General features: G+C 38.5%; 2 protein-coding genes across 2 annotated transcripts; one reads left to right on the top strand and one right to left on the bottom strand.

Annotated features, from left to right (window-relative positions):
• The first annotated feature begins 824 nt into the window (after positions 1 to 824).
• Positions 825 to 8,345, top strand: LOC117988572 (proteasome subunit alpha type-6-like). The gene is made up of 5 exons (XM_034975730.2): positions 825 to 1,013; positions 2,368 to 2,544; positions 4,768 to 4,923; positions 5,194 to 5,467; positions 8,230 to 8,345. Exons 1-5 carry the CDS (start codon positions 938 to 940, stop codon positions 8,285 to 8,287), a joined length of 741 nt encoding a protein of 246 aa, XP_034831621.1. The 5' UTR covers positions 825 to 937; the 3' UTR covers positions 8,288 to 8,345.
• Positions 8,346 to 9,778: 1,433 nt separating this feature from the next.
• Positions 9,779 to 18,237, bottom strand: Rab10 (RAS oncogene family member Rab10). Its single transcript, XM_034975733.2, has 4 exons — positions 18,032 to 18,237; positions 17,621 to 17,820; positions 17,131 to 17,220; positions 9,779 to 15,253 (listed from the first exon to the last, which is right to left on the bottom strand). The coding sequence occupies exons 1-4, from the start codon at positions 18,156 to 18,158 to the stop codon at positions 15,059 to 15,061; spliced, it is 612 nt and encodes a 203-aa protein (XP_034831624.1). The 5' UTR covers positions 18,159 to 18,237; the 3' UTR covers positions 9,779 to 15,058.
• Between the last annotated feature and the right edge of the window lie 1,853 nt (positions 18,238 to 20,090).

Here is a 20,090-nt window from a genome sequence, read left to right as displayed (position 1 = left end):
AAGTTTACCCTATTTTAAGATGAATCAATTATGACGATTCAAAAGCACTTATAAAAGTTTATTTGTTTAATATTCTATTCTATTCTATCCTACTCTATCCTATCCTATCCTACCCTTCCTATTCTATTCTATTCTATTCTAGTCTATTCTATTCCATTCCATTCCATTCCATTCCATTCCATTCCATTCCATTCAATTCAATTCAATTCAATTCTATCCTACTCTATTCTACTATATTCTGTTCTTTCTGCTCTGGTCTGTTCTATTCTATTATATTCTGTCATGTTCTGTTCTATTCTGTTCTGTTCAGTCCTACTCTGCTCTGTTCTGCTCTGCTCTGCTCTGCTCTACTCTGCTCTACTCAACTCTACTCTACTCTACTGTACTCTACTCTATTCCATTCCATTCCATTCTATTCTATTCTATTCTTATTATTTGAAAACGGACGAAAATAATGAGTAAACATTTTCTTCGTCACAGGACTCAAGATTTAGGATCGTAAGATGATATTTTAAAAAGTGAAATAATTAACGTGAAATAATAGTATGCGCTATCAATCATGCCTCAGGGTATTTCAAAACAATTTGAGGTTAATTTAGAACGCATTTCTGCAGAAACTAGGGCAAACCAAAATCTTAAGTGGTAACACTGGTTCACCGCGCCCATAGTCTGTTTGGAGATTACATACTTTGTGGTCTGACCGCAGCCTCGCGCCCGCGCCAGCTGCCTCTCGTTGTGATTATATTCTCTTTGGTTGCTTCACAGAGTACCTACATTTGGGTTGCTTCATCCAAGGCATGCCGCTTGGATGCCGCTGCCGTCTGTCATTGGTCTGTCATATTTTATCATTTTATTTGTCAAACCCGTTAAACCTAAGTTTTTAAAACAAGTTGGAATATTTTAAAATTATTTTTAATATCTAAAGAAATATAATAATATGGCTCGTGAAAGCAGCGCCGGGTTTGATAGGCATATAACTATTTTCTCACCTGAAGGGAGACTCTACCAAGTCGGTAAGTACAGTGTTAGCACCACTTCTTAGTAGCATGACTAGGCCATTTTAGAGTTGTAAAATAAATTATGTTCTCCTGTCCTAAGTAAGGCGAGACTAGCCAACTACGGAAAAGATATTATAGTGCACAAGGGTTCCTATGCGAGAACACATGACTGCATTTTCTCATCTCACTCATGGTCCGACGCGACCAGGGAGAGACTAACGGCTTATCGTGCTCTCTGAGGGACGGAGGTGTAACGCCGCCCACTTCCCAGCTCCAGGCTGCTGCTGAGAATTTCTTGACAAAAATGAAATACTTTGATGACCCAATTTGAACCCAGGTCTCCCAGGTCCCAGGACCATATGGTTTGCAGCCAAATTAGTTTGCAGTAGACTGATGAGGCAGTTAAAATGGTATTCACCATGATCAATCCATCACTGGCTCACAGTTTGCACGTTTGCCAAGTGCAGATTGGTAGACTTCATACACCTTTGAGAATAATATGGAGAACTCTCAGGCATGTAGGTTTCTTCACGATTTTTTCTTTCACTGTTAAAGCAAGCGATATTTAATTGCTTAGAACGCAGATAGTTCAGAATAGTTAGAGGAGCATGGCCCGGGATTGTACCCCCAACCCAACGAATCCTATTACTACCACCACTAGGCTATTACCGATTATCTAAAATGATAGATGAAACTTAAAATGTGCTTATTAATTACTAGCAGTTGCCCGGGACTTCGTGAAATTTTTGGTTTCTCATGAGATCTGAAATTTTCCCGCTTCAAAATGCCTCACTTACCTACTCACCCAGTCTCACCTTAAGGCACGGAACCCAGAATACCTGAATGCCAATTTTCATATCTCTAACTTCAAAAACGTTCATATAACTAAGATTTTCATATAACCTTTCAACCCCCATTTCGCCCCCTTAGGGGGAGAATTATGTTAGATCCTTTCTTATATGCCTACCTACCTCCTAGAAAGAACCTACGTTTCAAATTTCAAGTGAAAATAACAATAGTTAAAACTTTTCTATAAAAACTTTTCTCCCCTATTTTACCACCCTTAAGAGGGAAATTTCCCAAATTGACTTATACAGATTTTCATTATTTAAAGCTAATAATCTAAATGTCGATTTTCATGTCTCCAACTTCAAAAACATAGAACTTTCATACAACCTTCGGCCCCCATTTCACACCCTTAGGGGGGAATTTTTCAAAACCGTTTCTTAGCTGACACCTACTTCCTATAAAGTACCTACCTTCCAAATTTCAATTTTGTAGTTCCTGAGATTTCGTGATTAGTCAGTCAGAGAGTGAGTGGGTATTTCTCTTTTATAAATTTTGTTAATTGTATTGTGTTTATATGTAGAGTATGCACTGAAGGCTATAAACCAAGGCGGCTTGACGTCGGTGGCGCTGCGCGGCGCGGACGCGGCGGTGGTGGCGGCGCAGCGCAAGGTGCCCGACCGGCTGCTTGACCCCGCCTCCGTCACGCATCTGTTCCGCCTCACTGACCATATAGGATGTGTCATGACTGGCATGACTGGTAATATTACCCAATATTACATTTTTATAGTTCTGTATCTTCAGAGAAAAAAGGAACCCTTATAGGATCATTTTGTTGTATGTCTGTCTGATCTGTACGTTAAGACCCATCAAGAGAATCAAAACCTATAGGATACTTTATTTTTAATGAGTCTGTAGATTTAGGATGCTTTCCAGATCTTATAAAATATAGTAAATTAATTCCTCTTTTTAAATCGGGCAGTAAAAATGACCCAAACAATTACAGGCCAATATCAATTTTGCCGACTAATAGCAAGATATTTGAAAAAATTATGCTCAACCAACTGCACCAACACTTCAATCTGAATAAATTACTTCACTTTGAGCAGTACGGTTTTACTAAAGGTCGATCAACAATTGACGCGGGCGCAATGCTTTTAAAGCATATATTCGATGCGTGGGAGAACTCACAGAATTCGATTGCCTTGAGCACGAGACTCTTTTAACTAAATTGAGCCACTATGGAATTAAAAACACTGTGCTTAGTCTTATTGCGTCTTATCTGAGTGATCGTATACAAACCGTATGTGTAAATGGTGTGAAGTCATCCGGATCACCCTCACTAATGGGCGTTCCTCAAGGCTCTATACTAGGTCCCTTCATGTTCTTGGTATATATATGTAAACGATTTATCATATTTCGTCCATAATACTTGCGATATTGTGCTATTTGCAGATGATATGTCCCTAATTTTTAAAGTCGATAGAAATAAGAACAATTTTGACGATGTAAATAATGCCATATCACGGGTCACTCATTGGTTTTACTGTCAACAATTTACTTTTAAATGCAATGAAAACCAAGTGTGTCATATTTGCTCTGCCCAATACAAAGACGCCCAAGGACATTAACTTAATGATAAATAATGATATGTTAAAAGTGGAGGAGACCACCGTGTTCCTGAGGATCACGTTAGATGCAAAGCTTCAATGGAACGCCCATATATCAATACTTGCTGGTAAACTTAGCTCTGCTGCTTATGCTGTTAGAAAGATTCGACAGGTAACTGACGTGGAAACTGCAAAAATTGTGTATTTTGCCTATTTCCACAGTATTATGTCTTACGGAGTCTTGCTGTGGGGTAAAGCGGCAGATATTGGGAAAATATTCGTATTACAAAAAAGGGCAATACGTGCAATTTATAATTTAAAACCGCGCGATTCCCTACAAGAGAGATATTTAGGGAAATAGGTATTCTTACAGTAGCTTCCCAATATATTTACAACTAGCTGATGCCCCCGACTTCGTACGCGTGGTTTTAGGTTTTTAAAAATTCTGTGGGAACTCTTAAATTTTCCGGGATAAAATGTCCTTCCCCGGGTTGCAAGCTACCTCTGTACCAAATTTCGTCAAAATCGGTTGAACGGTTGAGCCGTGAAAAGCTAGCAGACAGACAGGCAGACAGACAGATAGACAGACAGACAGACACACTTTCGCATTTATAATATTAGTGTGGTAAATATAATTTTTGTACGACAAAACATTCACAGTTACAAAAAAATCCGTGATTTTCACGATAGGCAAACTAGAAATAAGCTCGCTACTCCTGCGCTCCGCCTCTGGAACGTGGGAAAGTCATTTGTGGGAATGAGTAATATTTTATAATAAAATTCCACAAGCAATTTTAGACTTGCCTTTACACAAGTTTAAAAAATGTGTTAAAAGTATGCTCCTAAAAAAAGCATATTATACAGTCGCAGACTATGTAAACTAAAAAAGCTTGGATTTGACTCGCTCCAGCAATGCATGGGCCTGTATATGGCTTGTATAGTACGGTATAATAACATTGTAAATTGAAAAATTAAAAGGAGCAACCGCCGAGTTTCTTGTTGGTTCTTCTCGGTAGGAACGACATTCCGAACCAGTGGTACATTAAAACTACCTGACTATTCATAAGCACTTGTAAAAAGTTTACATGAATAAAAAACATATTCTATTCTATTCTTCCCGTTGACCTAAAACCATGATCTTTACGTGGGTCTAGCCCTTGGATATTTATATTTATTTACAATGGATATCACAATAGTTATAACACTAAAGTAAAGGGAAAGACAGTTTGTTTGTCCAGAAGCAGAGACAATGAAAGAATCTATGGCACTATTTGGCACTACATACTTCATATGTCATGTTATATGATTTATCAAACACACTATATGAGATGTATGTGGTGGTGTATGAGGTAGTAAAGGTGTCGGTGTTCCAGCGGACAGCAGGTCGCAGGTGCAGCGCGCGCGCTACGAGGCGGCCAACTGGCGCTACAAGTACGGCTGCGACATCCCCGCGCACATCCTGTGTCGCCGCATCGCCGACATCTCGCAGGTGTACACGCAGAACGCGGAGATGAGGCCCCTGGGCTGCAGTGAGTTTATTGTTATAAGTCCTTATAGTAAAGTGCTAATACGCGTGGCGCCATTTTAGTGACGTCAGCACTAGACTGAAGTTTCGAGAATGGCCACATTATCTAGTTTGAAATATTTCTTACCAGGTCTAAATTTTTTCATCAAATCCCCCACTCCTCTCATGAGTATAAAATTTTGTGCTTTTGAAAATGTCAATTGGATTTGGATGCAGAAGGACGAAACACATGTTAAAATTTCCACGATCTCAATTAAACGGCATTTTTCCACAGGCATGATGCTGATTGCATACGACGACGAGAGCGGCCCCGCCGTGTACAAGACGGACCCCTCGGGCTACTACTGCTCGTACAGAGCGGTGGCCGCGGGCGCCAAGGCCACGGACGCCAACGCCTACCTGGAGAAGAAGCTGAAGAAGCGCTCGGACCTGTCCTCGGACGACGCGGTGCAGCTGGCCATCGCCTGCCTCTCGCAAGTGTTGTCGGTGGACTTCAAGTCCTCGGAGATAGAGGTGGGGCTGGCCAGCAAGGAGGATTCTAAGTTCAAGTTAGTTTTTTTAAATCTATAAAGCTTACCCAAATTGACAGTTCTAAATCTAGTGCCACCTTGCACTTGAGATTGTGTACAATAGGGTATTTTACCCTTTTTTTCAAAAGTGCCTTAATTTGATCCTAAAGTGATAAGAAACTACCAAAAAGTTTACAAAAGTTTTATATGATCAATAAAAATGCATTTCAAATTTCGCCGTGAAAACGCTACCCCCCATCTTTTTAGCATAGCAATGATTTTGAGGGATTCGTACCCGAAGGATACCAATGGGACCCTATTAGCCCCTGTCCGTCATATCCATACCCGATCTATCTGTCAATGTATTTCTATTGCCGCTAGAATACCAACATGGCGAATTTCAAAATGGCTGCCATGCAAATTAATAAAATTTAAAAGTACAGTGCGACAAGGCTATCTTGGTGCGTGGCGAAAATCGAAACTAACGTTGCCGTTGAGTGTCCCCTTTGTTCTTGTTTGAATAGTCTAACAGCCGTACTCAGAGTCGCTAATCGTTACTTAAGATTGAGTTAAAACGAGACAGATTTATCTGAGAGATATAGCTCTGTCTCGTTGTAACTAAACTTAAGTAAGAAATGTGTAAGGGCAATATTTAGATTTAAAATGACGGACAGTTGTAAACCCTATTTTAAGAAATATAACATTTTGACCATGCCAAGTTTTTTTTTATGAGACTATCATTTTTATTAAACAAAACTTGAATTTATATGAAAACCTCAATAGTAAAAAATTGTGAAATAAAATTTTTTTACAAAAAAAATAAAAACCGACTTCGATACAGAAACACTAAAAATTGAAAAATAATTTAATTTATTACCGAATATATTATGTATACAAGAGTTAATATAGTTCCATAATAATACTTTTTGGTGCCGGTGCCAATTAGCTTTAGCAGCGCGAATCGTCTAGACTTCATATTTTTATGAGAGACAATGGCACCTCATTGGCACCGACCCCAAAAAATATTATTATGGAACTATAATAACTTTTGTATACATAATATATTCGGTAATAAATTAAATTATTTTTCAATTTTTAGTGTCTCTGTATCGAAGTCGGTTTTTATTTTTTTTGTAAAAAAATTTTATTTCACAATTTTTAGTGGCCCCATGGAATTATGCTATGACTGGTTAAAAATCTACTGTTTACTAAGCTATTACACTGATCGCGAGCAATTTACTCTTATCCGTTGAGGAGTTCCAGTATCTATCTTCGAAGATGTTCATCAGATCTTCACCAAATTTAAATGGGACCAACTTTGAAGTATACCCTTTAAAACAAAAAAAGAATTTTCAAAATCGGTCCAGGTGTCTTCGAGTAATCGGGGAACATACAAAAAAAAAAAAAAAAAAAAAAAAAAAAAAAAAAGATTCCGACGAATTGAGAACCTCCTCCTTTTTTTGAAGTCGGTTAAAAAGGCATGTGCTTAAACTGCGGCACCCTCCTAGTAGAACCGCTCATTTCTCCAAAAGTTTTTTTTTCACTAAATATAATATAAATATAATATAATTGAGACGCGAGAACTTCCTTTATTTAAGACTAGCTGATCCCCGCGGCTTCGCCCGCGTAGATTTAGGTTTTTAAAGATCCCGTATAGCCTATGTCACTCAGGAATAATGTAGCTTTCTACTGGTGAAAGAATTTTTAAAATCGGTTCAGTAGTTCTAAAGATTACCCCCTACAAACAAACTTAACGACATTACCTCTTTATATAATACAACGGGCCGTGCAGCAGAAATCGTAATATTTTAATTTCGCCATAACTTCAAAACCAAACGTCCAATTTTAATCATTCAAAGACCAAATATTATCTCCATAAACTGTTCTTAGTGATGAAATCATTTATTTTGATAAGGATTAATAGCATGAGTAAAATAAACGCGTTTAAATGTAGTCCAAAAAAAATTCAAGATTTTTAAATAAAAAAATGGTTGCTGTGCCTCACTCGACATAGATGGGTATAGTGTGTCGCGGACTTTTTTGTAGATATTTATAAGATCTACAATTAATTAGAACATTTTATGGTTCTATCTTTTATAGTTTAGGCAGCGTACGCAAAATAAGTAACTTTTCTGGTTGATTTTTTACACCTTGTGTCCGAAAAACCCAAATATCTTACGGAACCCTATTTTTTTCCAAAATAAAATATAGCCTATGTTACTCGTGGATAATGTAGCTTTCGAATGGTGAAAGAATTTTTAAAATCGGTCCAGTAGTTTTTGAGCCTATTCAGTACAAACAAACAAACAAACAAACAAACAAACAAAGTTTTCCTCTTTATAATATTAGTGTAGATAAAATTTAAAAAACTATTGTTAGAAAAGACATATTACTCGATTAATGATTACCTTGTAGAGAAATTTTAGTTTTATTTTAATTTTTGACATTTGTAACATTATCATTTAAATTTGTATTTTTTTGTGACTAAGTATTTAGTGTGATAAATTTTATCAAAACTATGTACACGTTGTTCGGTATATCATAAGTCATAACATATTGCATGCTGATAGGCAGAATTTGGCTGTACCTTTTTGTTTTGTAACATCTCCACTGTTTACCCAGATTCACAATAAAGAAATTTGAATTTGAATTTAAGTAACCATTAAGCGACTCTTAGTACGGCTGTAAGCCTTTGTTCTCCAACAGCGCCCCCCTGTCAATGTCACTCAAGTGCCAAGAGAGCCTTGTCGCACTGTATATATTGTGTTGTGTATACTAATATTATATTTTGTTACTTGCAGGGTGCTGACGGAGAGTGAAATCGACAGGCACCTCACCGCCATCGCAGAGAAGGATTAAATGCTTTTTATTATTATTCAAACCTATGTATAATTTTAATTAAAAAATCAATCACCAATGTTTCATTTTTGATTTAATTTAGGTACCTTAAATTATAGCCCTTTACCTACCTATTCGGTAGGTCGGAGTTCGAACCCGGGCGCGCACCTCTAACTTTTCGGAGTTATGCGCGTTTTAAGCAATTAAATATCACTTGCTTTGATGGTGAAGGAAAATATTGTGAGGAAACCTGCATGCTTGAGTTCTCCATAATGTTCTCAAGGTTGATGCCAGTAGCCAGCATGGCGGACTATGGCCTAAACCCATCGCATTTCAGTAGTGGGTCGGCGATGGGTTGATCATGATGACCTTAAGGTTGCCTGTCCACTAAAGTGAAGCGGAGCGGAGACGTGACGTCCACTGTCACAAGGGCAAGTATTTGGGAGTACAATAAAACACTTGTCTGATTCCGCATAGCCGTGGGCGTGGCGTCCCTACGCGCTACGTGCAGTGGCTTGGCTCATCGCTAGCGATTGACACGCGAGCTGCGACCTACCTCGCATCGGCAGTCCGCTACCTACCTTTCGCAGTCGCGCACACGCTATGCCATTTATTATTATATTTAACACTAACCGTCACAGACGTCTTCAGTATATCTGAAGACCAGCCAATCAGATTATTGAGAGATCAGAGGACATCCTTTTTTGTGTCGTTAGTCGTTGGTCTGCTGAACAAGTCTTCCTCCACGCCCGTGGAGATGAGGTGGACAGCCACCCTAGTTCATATTATATTTTGACGAATCGTTATAGAACAGTAAAATTACAATTGGTTCAGAATTTGGGCTTGCGCAGATGACGGACTATTATTACGCACATGATGAACTACCTACTATAGTGGGTACGGCAAAACACCGTAGTAAAAGTTGAGGGACTTGTCCTCCGCGGACAATAGTTGCTCGTCTGCGCAGGCCCTTAAGGTGACGCAGGACGCTCGACCGAAATTGGCAGCGCACGTGGGTAACATGTTTGCTTTTCACTTGACATTGTATGAGAAAGTTGAGAGGCACGATGATTTTCACCGAAATCAAGCGCGCGAAAAGGGTTTAGGTAAAGTATTTTTGAGAAAAAACTGCTGAATTTATGTTTGCAAAGTATAGTTATTTCAACTAATGAATAAATAAACTACGTCTAATGATAAATTGTTTTAGAATTTTCATATCCCTAATCTTATTTATTTACGCCCAAAGTTGCATTAATTTAGTGTTAAAATAGGAATCTTTTGGGCCTCGTAACTTTTAAATCAATATTTTTTTCAATGTTTTATATATCAATAAACCTAGATAATGACGAGATAAATCGATATAATTCTTAGTTTTGTGCGTACAATATCGAATATTGTTGTAATTTCCCTCCTACGTTTGTATGAAGAAAGCACTGAACTGAGTCCCCTTAAACCTAGAACAACAGAATTGTTTAATTAATCCTTCAAAAAGATTCAAAATAAAACATCGAATTAACCACAGGTTGTTTATTATGAACATAATATACAATGCCGATGTTTGTTTATAAAAGCGGGTACAAACCGACGAGACATAGACACGGTACGATAAAATAGTCATTTATTTAATTAATTATCCTCCAACACTTCACAATAAAGTATAAGTTCACTTAAATTATTACCTACACATAATATGTATATGTATAATAGTCTAATTTAGTAAATACCTCCATCTTGCAATCGATGCGATGGGCGATTCCAATTCGACTACCAATATAATCGTATAATAAAACACATTGCGATAAGGTGTGTGCACAGAAGTCCAACGAACGCCAACGGTGGAGTCCAGCGTTGGTCGTCCAACGTTTGGAGTTTTACTAATAATATAATTTGTCCATCGGACCGACAAACTGTATACAGTAATAATTAAAAGCCAAAGCACATAATATCCTTAACCGCGCGTCAAATTGTATACAATTTTAAGTACTTTTCACCATAACAACAATCTGAAGATAAATAGTCAAGTGAAAATGCAAGCGGAATAACAGTTTACTAAATTAAACTATGCATTAAATTACAATAAGTATTACATTGAAGTGTACCTACTGTAACATTGGATATACGAGGAGTCACGTCGCTAGACGCTATTGCTACTGAGGATATGTCGTAGCGGAGGCTCGCACCCACTGCTGACTGACTTATTTACATTTTAAACTGCACAGCCCTCCCGACCACTAAACTAGCGATTACCGCTCGTTCCCACTAGTTCCACGGATAAGTTCAACCGTTGAACTAGTGAGAATTTTTACCCCATTAGTTCAACTACCTACTAGGAAAAAGTCTCACTAGATCAACGGTTGAATCAGTTGAACTAGTGGAAACTAGCGGCGATTACTGTGATGAATCATCGCATGTAATTTAGACAACTGAAAGGGGATGATGCAACCAGACAGTTCTAAATTTTTAGTTGCCCTAAAATACAATTACAATGAGAGCGATTGAAATAATCATATATTTCGTGCTAGAGATGCAGTTATATTTTTAGAGCCTCCGAGTTATATATCTTCACAATTATACATACAATATTTTCACAAAGCTGAATTGGCATAGTTACATATTACAATGTTTACAAGAAGCCAATGAAATGGACACAATGGCTGTCCCCGGGCGTCGTCCCCGGACAGTCGCTGTGGGGAATTATTGCACGAGTTACACTTAACACTACAGTTGTTCCGAAAGAGAAGAACAGTGTACAATGATTACACAGAAATAATAACGGCCAGCGCAAACGAGGGACTATTGTCCGTGGAGGACAAAAGTAGGTCCGCGGACAACAATCCCTCGTCTACGCAGGCCCTAAGCATCAACTTCTGCTGCTCGCAGTTACGTAGAAAGCTATAAGAAACACAAACTATTTCACATGAGTAGAAATACAAAAATAAGTACAAAAATATTCCAGATTCAAAATTAATTGTAATAAAATGCAAACAAAATACATCAATAAATTACCTATATGCTTATAGTGTGCGCATAAGGGTGCCTGTTCATTAAGCAAGGAGATGCGTGGGCCTCGAACGATCAAGTTATTGATACCGGCGTTATAAAATTATCATGTCAATAATCTGATTGGTCCGCCACATCTCCACTCAGCTTCAGGGGACATGCACCCTAAATTGTTCGCCTGCGCCTCGGGAGAAAAGAAAAAAATCCGTGACTATGCACATAGGATTCGCACCTAATTTAACATTTATGGTTTGCGCAGACGAGGGACTTTGTCCGCGGATGACAAAAATGGGTCACTAAGATACGCATCGCATAACGCACACGATTTAGGTACGATGAAACACCATAGTAAAAGATGAGTGACTTTTGTCCTCCGCGGACAATCTTAACCTAGTCCTCGTCTGCGCAGGCCCTTAAGATTTCATTTTCCGACTAGACGACATATTATTTCGACACCTCTATCATTTACGTGGTGCCTATAGGAATTATGATAATGATAAAACAAAGCGTGCATTCTAAGCCAATAAGGCTGCGTCGAACTAAACTGATGGAGTTGTAAGTCTCTTCGGCTGCTTTTGACGTTTCTGCTCATAATTTTCATTTTCATTATTCGTCCATTACAAGTTTGCCCTTGACTTAGCCTAGCACGACCTTAGCTGCAAATACAGCTGATATGCTAATTAATTACACCTCAATTATTAACTGACATCCTTTTTTTATATTTCTTTGAACAAAATCGAAGGGCAAACTTGTTCTCTTAAGTTTTCAGAGGCGTTTCAGTAAACACAGCTCATACAATATCGAACCGTTAGTCCGTAACGCGGTATTGGTATGCTTAGCACTCGAAAGATGGGAGCCGTTATTTGATACTGAAACGTTTTGACTAAAGTTTCTTATACTTTGTGACTTTTATTATTATGGCGAGTAGGTATCTTAAAAATACATGACCAAAATGTTCTTATTTCCTTTGTTTAATATTTAAAACACAAACGGTGACGGCCATTTGATCGCATCGATTTGAGAACAGCTTGTAATATTGTAACCAGAGGTTAAAATTTGTGATTAAAATTGTTTATTTTTATTTGTCAGTCACAGAAGTGGATTCATTCTTCTCAAACTCATTATATTTGAGCATATTGTGAATACATCAAGGGTAAATATCTCGTAGGCTTCAAAATTGTGAAACTTCATTTATTGCAAAAACTACCAGAAAATGGAAAGGCTATATGTGATTTTGACTGTGCAGAACCTGTGCGGTCAATTGACCGGCGCCCGTATTTATGCGCGTGAACGCGTCAGTGTGCTCAAGACGTAAAGGACATAAACACCGAGAAAATATACAAAGCCTATCTACTTCCCGCGACTACACCTACGTGCGTGTAAATGATACAATGAGCCCGCTAGTCTACCCGCCGTTACAACTAGGTTTACATAGTAACTCAACCGAGGGTGACTGAAAGGGGAACTCTAATATACATAAATAACTTAATAACATTTACTTGTGGTTTTTACATGGTTCGCAAAAGATTCAACCAGTGTCAATGCAATGCGCTGAGTGTAAGTTCTGACTGCGACGCGGCACCGTCTGGTCGCTCAAAAAATGTGGAGGCATGCTGTGTCATCCGACGGCATGCGCTCGCATTCCAACGCATTTTCTCCACCGGGCGCATGCGGCCGGCTACTAAAGCATGCGGGCGCACATCCATACACCCGCATACTCTAACGATGGGGCACGTTAGCTAAATTCATGTTAACTTGAAATTACACTAGCACTTTGCACATCGCGAGATTGTAATATAAATATAAAATAAGCAACGCCCATCTCTGTTTAGTGCTAACTACACAAGCACTCGATTAAGTTTATTTGCTAAGCATTGCTGTATTATTATATTAATCAGTATAAAAACTAACAGTTCAAGTTAAACTTAAATGCGCGTCCTAAGTTACAAATATATCAAGTGTAAGCTTTGGAAATTCGAGTATTGAACCCATAATATTATGAGAAATCACGATCAATATAGTCCGTAAAAATGACTCCTCACGCGCCATTTTAACTCTATGGATGGACTGTCATGTCAGAAGTACCTTTAAAATAAGGACAAAAATCGTACCTACTTTTGACATGAAATTTGACACAAAAAGTTAAAATGGCAAGAGTCATTGTTTAATGATTATACATAGCATTATTAGCGATGAGATGACCGCTAGGACTCAGCAGTTTGTGCAGTACGATCCCAACAGCTGGGATTGGGTTCAACGAGTTCTGGGATTACAGTGAACTCCCGAGGCTAACTGGAAGATCGAGATTGTTCGTACGAAAACGCATCCAAAGTGCGGATCATTTAATTGTTGAGGCTTCATTATTATTTTATTATTGAAGAGTTCATCAAATAGGTTAAATACTCGAAAGTGGAAACACAGTTGCAAACTTTGACATAACCATAGGACGCATCTTAGTTACAGTATATAGTAATTAGGAGGGTGGAAATAGAATCAAAGGGTACAGGTATGGTAGGTAAGCCTTCGCACACGGCTACATTGTCACGCGCAGTCAACGCACGCCGACAGCGCGAACGTATGCAGTAGAGTAGTCTCTAGTCTCCATGGACATCCCATGTAGTGTGAGCGCAAGATGTCCCAATCAACGTTTACGGACAGGACATACTCAACAGTGAATATTATGTTTTAACAATGCAAATCAACATTTGGTATTACTTTATTATTTTGAAAAATTACTAATAAAAATGATAAATGAAACCAGTTTTTAACAAATTTTTATTAAGTAAAATTTGCCTTAAAGGCGTTAGTTTTGCAATTTCGTTGTTTTTTGTAGTTTTTCACGCACGAATTTGCCTCGCGCTATGAACTTTCAAAATAAGTATTGTTTATTATATTTAATGTTGTCAGGCATAAAATGGAAAAGATAAATCGATATCTTAGTTAGATCTAAAACAACAAATAATAGAATGATCGGCGTAATACGTTTGTATGGAGCGCATGAAAAGTGTAACCTCAACACGTTCGCAGCGCGCTGCAGTCGCGCGGCAAAATGTTGCCATGTGCAATGACCAACGCTGGCTGATCTATAGGTGTGCTTAGACTTTGCTCAGACTTGAGATGAAGTTAAAACGAGATAGATATTTGTCTACATCTGTCTCGATTTCATTCGGAGTAATCAATATTTTTAAACAAAATAAAGACATTTCAAATTATTAAGTAAAATATGCTATTAGTTTTGCAATGTTGTTTTTATTGTGCGTTAGTAAACCTTATGGCCTGCACAGCTTTTGTCCGCGGAGGATAAAAATGGGTCTCTAAGAACTCACGACGGACTAACAGTACAACAAAACACCATAGCAAAAGGCGAGGGACTTTAGTCCTCCGCGTACAATAGTTGCTCGTCTGCACAGGCTTTTATAGGTATAACGCACGAAGTTGCCTCAAGAGTTATCCTGAAATGGTATTTTTCAAGGGTCTTACTTTTTCAAAATAGTTAAAAGACTATACATTTGATTGTATTGGGCATAGATACTTAATGGAGAGATAAATCGATGTCTGATGAAAGTCAAGGTACGCTCTATAGATCTTAGAGGGTGAAGGCGGAAACAAATTATCGGACGCGGCCGACCTCTGCAACTTACAGGTATCGGACGTAACTTTGAGTTTGCCGTTCTTGAGCGCGGATGTTTATGTCAGCCGAAAACGTGCGGATGAGTTCGCAAGCCGCGTCCCAAACGACTGTGTACGTACGATAGTTTGCTTCCGCCATGAGGGTATGGTGGGCCGCGTGGCCTAGGAGCAGCAGGCGCGCGCGGGCGGCGCGCGCGAGGGCCGGCGCTCCACGGCGATGCGCGCGTGGTCGGCGTCCGCCTCGCGCCCCGCCGACTTGTCCAGGATGGCCTCGGCCAGCTCGGAGAAGGCGCGGTCGATGTTGATGTTGGACTTGGCCGACGTCTCCATGAAGCGAATGCCGTGCTCGCGCGCTATCTGTCCACCAGAGAGAACCCTCAGCATCAGAACACTTTAACTAACTAGGCTTCCGCTGTCCGTCCGACCGTCAGTCAGTCAGCGAGCACCATAATAGGTAGAGACTTATTTTCAGTGTATATTTTATTATTTGTTGTTATACACTTTCATCTAGTTATAAAATTTCATATCTCTACCTATTACGGTGTATGAGATACAACCTGCTAACAGATAGACGAACGGACAGCGCAAGCTTAGTAATAGGATCCTGTTGGCAACGGTCTAGTAGGGAACCCTAATAATGAAGAAATACGTGTTTCAGGATTTTTAAAAATTCTACGAGCGAAGTTTTAGTTTTGTAAAAAAAACAGTGATTTTTGCCTAGTCATTGCTTCTCAGTGAAAATTAGGCAAGTTATTTTTATCATCTGTCCAACAGTCAATATACATTTGAAATAAATGATATGTGTACACAGCGTCGTGTGATACTTGTAGATACACGACGACGAGATAGTTAACCTGACAACCTCTGTTGCTATCTGCCGAGGATGCTCTTTGTTTTGTGAACAATCTATATAATTGTGCTATTCACACCAACACAATATCAATAACTAGCTGACACCCGCGACTTCGTACGCGTGATTTAAGCTTTTCAAAATCCCGTGGGAACTCTTTGATTTTGCAGGATACTTTTTATCCTGGAAAATCAAAGAGTTCCCATGGGATTTCTAAAAACCTAAATCCACACATACGAAATCGCTAGTTCTTAATAAATTCTTTGCCCATATAATTATTTATCCTGGGCAGTCAAAAAGTTCTCATGTGATTTTTAATAACCTAAATTCAATAGTTTGTAAACCAATATAAAAGTGTAGATCAAAATATGGCAGTGTGTGTTCCAATTAACTTGATGCGGAATGATAATAAAATCCCAGCATCTAGTTTGGTTGTGAAGATGAAACAAACAGATAGTGTTATTGTGGTGTGCTATTATGGAGGCAACAGCTAAAAATAACTGAGTGATAAGTATGAGTCACACCACTGAACCTATAAGTGTTAATGTTGCTCAATATTGTGGGATAGCTTTTGCCAGCAGCTTTGCATGCCCACAGAATTGCATTGTAAAACAATATTATTTATTTTTTAGGGTTCCAGATCTCCCAGAGAAAAAACTGATCAAGGGTTCACTACTATGGTCGTATTTTTTCAATATATGCATATTAAATGCTTACCCCACTTGTATATTAAATTTACTTTGAAAGTTGAAAATACTAATTTATTTGTTCGTAAACACATTTTAATTTGTTTTATGATGTAACCACACTACGCAGTTTTCGGATATTGCCTACCTACCTGCCAAATATCAAAATTCTTGGTCAATGGAAAGTACGTATAGGTTTCTTGACAGACATGACAGACAACGAAGTGATCCTATAAGAGTTCCTTTTTCCTTTAGAGGTACGGAACTATGAAAAAGAAAGTCTTATAGGTTCACTTTGCTGTCTGTTTGTCTGTCAAGATCCATTAAGGAAATCAAAACCTTTAGGGTACTTCCTGTTAAAACAGAATCATGAAATTTGGCAGGTAGCAATGTCTTATAGCACAAGAAATAAAATCCGAAAACTGTGAACTTGTGGTTAAATCACCAAAAAAAGTGGTATTGTTGTGATGGTATGGCGAGACTTTTACATCCTGGCATTCTTTTTTTGTGGGATCTCTAAGTAGAACCATTGTTTAGGAGGCAGCTGGGAGAGCAGTAGAACATGGTTGTCCAATCACATGTCCGTTACAGCTTGTTTATATGCATAGCATTTCTTGTTTTTGGTGGGTGGGTAGGCAACGGTTGTGGGTTAGGTTGTTGTGGCAGTAAACTCAGTTGTGACAGTAGACTCTACTTACAGCTTCTCCCCTCTCTTTACTGACAACTCGTTTCTCCTCCATGTCACACTTGTTGCCGAGGATCATCTTTTCCACATCTTCATTGGCATGCTGCAATACAGGAGAAAAAAGATAAACTTGTATTTAAAGCTCAGAAAAGTGTACAAGATGCCTACCGCAGATTCTATGGGTCATTTAAAGTAGATATTACCACAAAATTACTATAAAGGCAGAGGTAGCTCTCCATAATGTAGTGAACAGATATACATAGAGAATCTTTAGGAGAGCTTTGCCTTAGCCACTACCCATAATATTAATGAGAAAGTGTGTTTGTTTGTTGGTTTGTCCTTCAGTCACACCACAAAAGAGCAACAGATCAACATGATTTTTTGCATGGGTATAGTTAGACATGGGGAGTGACATAGGCTAAGCTGATTTAGAGTTGCCACAGGACGTTTAAAAACCTAAGTCCACACTTTGCTAGGCAGGTCAGCTAGTTTGATGTACAAACCTCATCTATGTTTCTTAACCACTTGACGATGTCGTCAAATGTCTTCTCGTTGGTGATGTCGTACACCAGCATGATGCCCATGGCGCCGCGGTAGTACGACGTGGTGATGGTGTGGAACCGCTCCTGGCCCGCCGTGTCCCAAATTTGCAGTTTGATCTTCTTGCCGCGCAGTTCCACTGTTTTAATTTTAAAATCTATTCCTGCAAATACATTGAATTCAAGTAATACTGCTGAAATTTTGAGATATTTTCATTGGGTCTATTAGTTGGGGTACAATGCTCATACAAATAAATGCCGCTCTCCTAAGACCCAATATATAGAATTTAGAAAGCACGAATACGTACTCGTACTCGATAACACAAATAACAATAATTAAGGAAAGACAAAATTATAAGGATGATTGTTTCGTACCAATAGTTGAAATAAATGTCGTCGTAAAGTGGTTATCTGAAAACCTAAATAGTATACACGTTTTACCAACACCAGAGTCACCAATTAGGAGAAGTTTGAACAATAGGTCATAAGTTTTCTTGGCCATTTTATTATTAATTTATTTGCAAAAAAGTCTAAGCAATTTCTAAAAAATTCTTCAATGAAAATTGAAAATTATGACATGACATTTGACAGGGTTGACAGCTGTCAGACCACCAATGACCACAGACCATAGACCTTGAAAATCGGAACTAACGTCAAGTGTCCCCTTTGTTCTTGTTTGAATATTCTAAGCTCACACTAAATTCTAAGCCTTTGTTCTCCAACAGCGCCGCCTGTCAATGTCATTCAACTTTCAAGTGCCAAGAGAGCTTGAGCGAGAGCCTTGTCGCACTCGTGGTCGGTGGCATCGACATAGGATGTACCTACCTACTACGTAGTAGTATATACAAATTCTTTGGTCGATGGTGGTGGTCGCACTGTGCACTGCTTATATCTACTCTATGGTCAAAGGTCACTCATAGAGTATAGTCAACGGGCCATGGGGTCAGGGTCACTCTTATGGCTCCGTCAGTCGTCTGCAAAGAGAATATAATCACTACCTACGTTTTAGTCGTCTGCAGGCCGATTCAGAACACTTCGATAACATAATTACCGATCGATTCGATAAGTTGTCGTACGATAAGATGTATTTTCAATTCAGAATAACCGTATCGACAGTAAAGTTGTCGAAACCGAAACCGAATCGAACTTACGTAGATATCGTACGATTACGTCTATCAAACGCTATTCACAACAACTTAATCGAATAAGATTATTCGAACGTCCGATAATTTTGGATGATAACTTATCGAAAGCTACAGGGCATCGGATATCCTACGTACCGCGTTAGATACTGCTATTTCGTAAAAAAAATGTTCGGGGCCACAATTTTAAGAAGTCTTAAGAAGATGAAACGAAGACTATACAAGTCTTCTGAGACTTTAATAATTATGCAAAAATAAAAAAATCGGTCAAATGCAAATCAGACACACACGAAGGGTTCCGTGGAATCGTACGGAACTTCCGTCCCATCGTACAAGAGTTTTTATTAATTTTTAACTAGCTTATGCTCGCGACTTCGTCCGCGTGGACTACACAAATTACAAACCCCTATTTCACCCCCTTAGGGGTTGAATTTTCAAAAATCCTTTCTTGGCGGATGCCTACGTCATAATAGCTATCTGCATGCCAAATTTCAGCCCGATCTGTCCAGTAGTTTGAGCTGTGCGTTTATAGATCAGTCAGTCAGTCACCTTTTTATTTTATATATTTAGATTTTCATGGCGACCATTTTGAAATTTATATTATTTGTTGTATAGTGGCAATAGAAATACACATTCAAGGAAAATTCAACTCTCTACCTATTATAGTTCACGAGATACAGACCGCTGAAAGACGGACGGACTGTGGAGTAATAAAATCCCGTTGGCACCCTTCGGGTACGGAACTCTAAAAACCGCCCGAAAAAATTTACAATTCAAACTTAAAATTGATTGACAGATGTTTGACATCTGTGTGGTATTTACGAGGATAGCTTTAATAAAAACTTAAAACTGTAGTAGTAACTACATTTCGATGTTTTTCTTTTGAAATCAACAATTTATTAGGTTATCGTTTTAAATTATGACTTTAATTGCCTTCAAGATGATTAAAAGTAATTTATTAATGCTTAACATGAATTTAAAAACAAGTAAAATTTTGGTAAAATAGCATACTTTGTAAACGCTCATGTAATCGCACTGTATTTTATCGATAACGATGCCGTAATCGACATCGAATCGTATCCTTCAATCAAACGTTCTGTACCCGTAGTACAAGATTTTACGTCTCACCAAACCAAACCAAATTGGAGAGTCGAAATACTTCCGCGTTACAGTAAAATGGACCTAAACAGCCTTAAATTGAAGTCAAATATTCAATGCCACTGATTTTAATTTCGCAATGTTTCCGCTTGGAGCGCTGGCTGTAGAAGTGTAGACAAACTTGAGCTTTAAAA

The sequence above is a fragment of the Maniola hyperantus genome, chromosome 14 (assembly GCF_902806685.2).
Source record: "Maniola hyperantus chromosome 14, iAphHyp1.2, whole genome shotgun sequence".
Classification (NCBI taxonomy): Eukaryota; Metazoa; Arthropoda; class Insecta; order Lepidoptera; family Nymphalidae; genus Maniola; species Maniola hyperantus.
The sequence above is the reverse complement of the archived record's forward strand: the minus strand, read 5'-3'. Positions and strand labels throughout refer to the sequence as shown.

Coding starts and splice junctions, on each gene's coding strand:
- LOC117988572 (XM_034975730.2), top strand. CDS start 938: ATGGCTCGTGAAAGCAGCGCCGGGTTTGATAGGCATATAACTATTTTC. Junction 2,545..4,767: donor TGTCATGACTGGCATGACTG/GTAATATTACCC, acceptor TCGGTGTTCCAG/CGGACAGCAGGTCGCAGGTG. Junction 5,468..8,229: donor AAGGAGGATTCTAAGTTCAA/GTTAGTTTTTTT, acceptor TGTTACTTGCAG/GGTGCTGACGGAGAGTGAAA.
- Rab10 (XM_034975733.2), bottom strand. CDS start 18,158: ATGGCCAAGAAAACTTATGACCTATTGTTCAAACTTCTCCTAATTGGT. Junction 17,821..18,031: donor GACATTTATTTCAACTATTG/GTACGAAACAAT, acceptor ATGTATTTGCAG/GAATAGATTTTAAAATTAAA. Junction 15,254..17,130: donor GTAAAGAGAGGGGAGAAGCT/GTAAGTAGAGTC, acceptor TCTGGTGGACAG/ATAGCGCGCGAGCACGGCAT.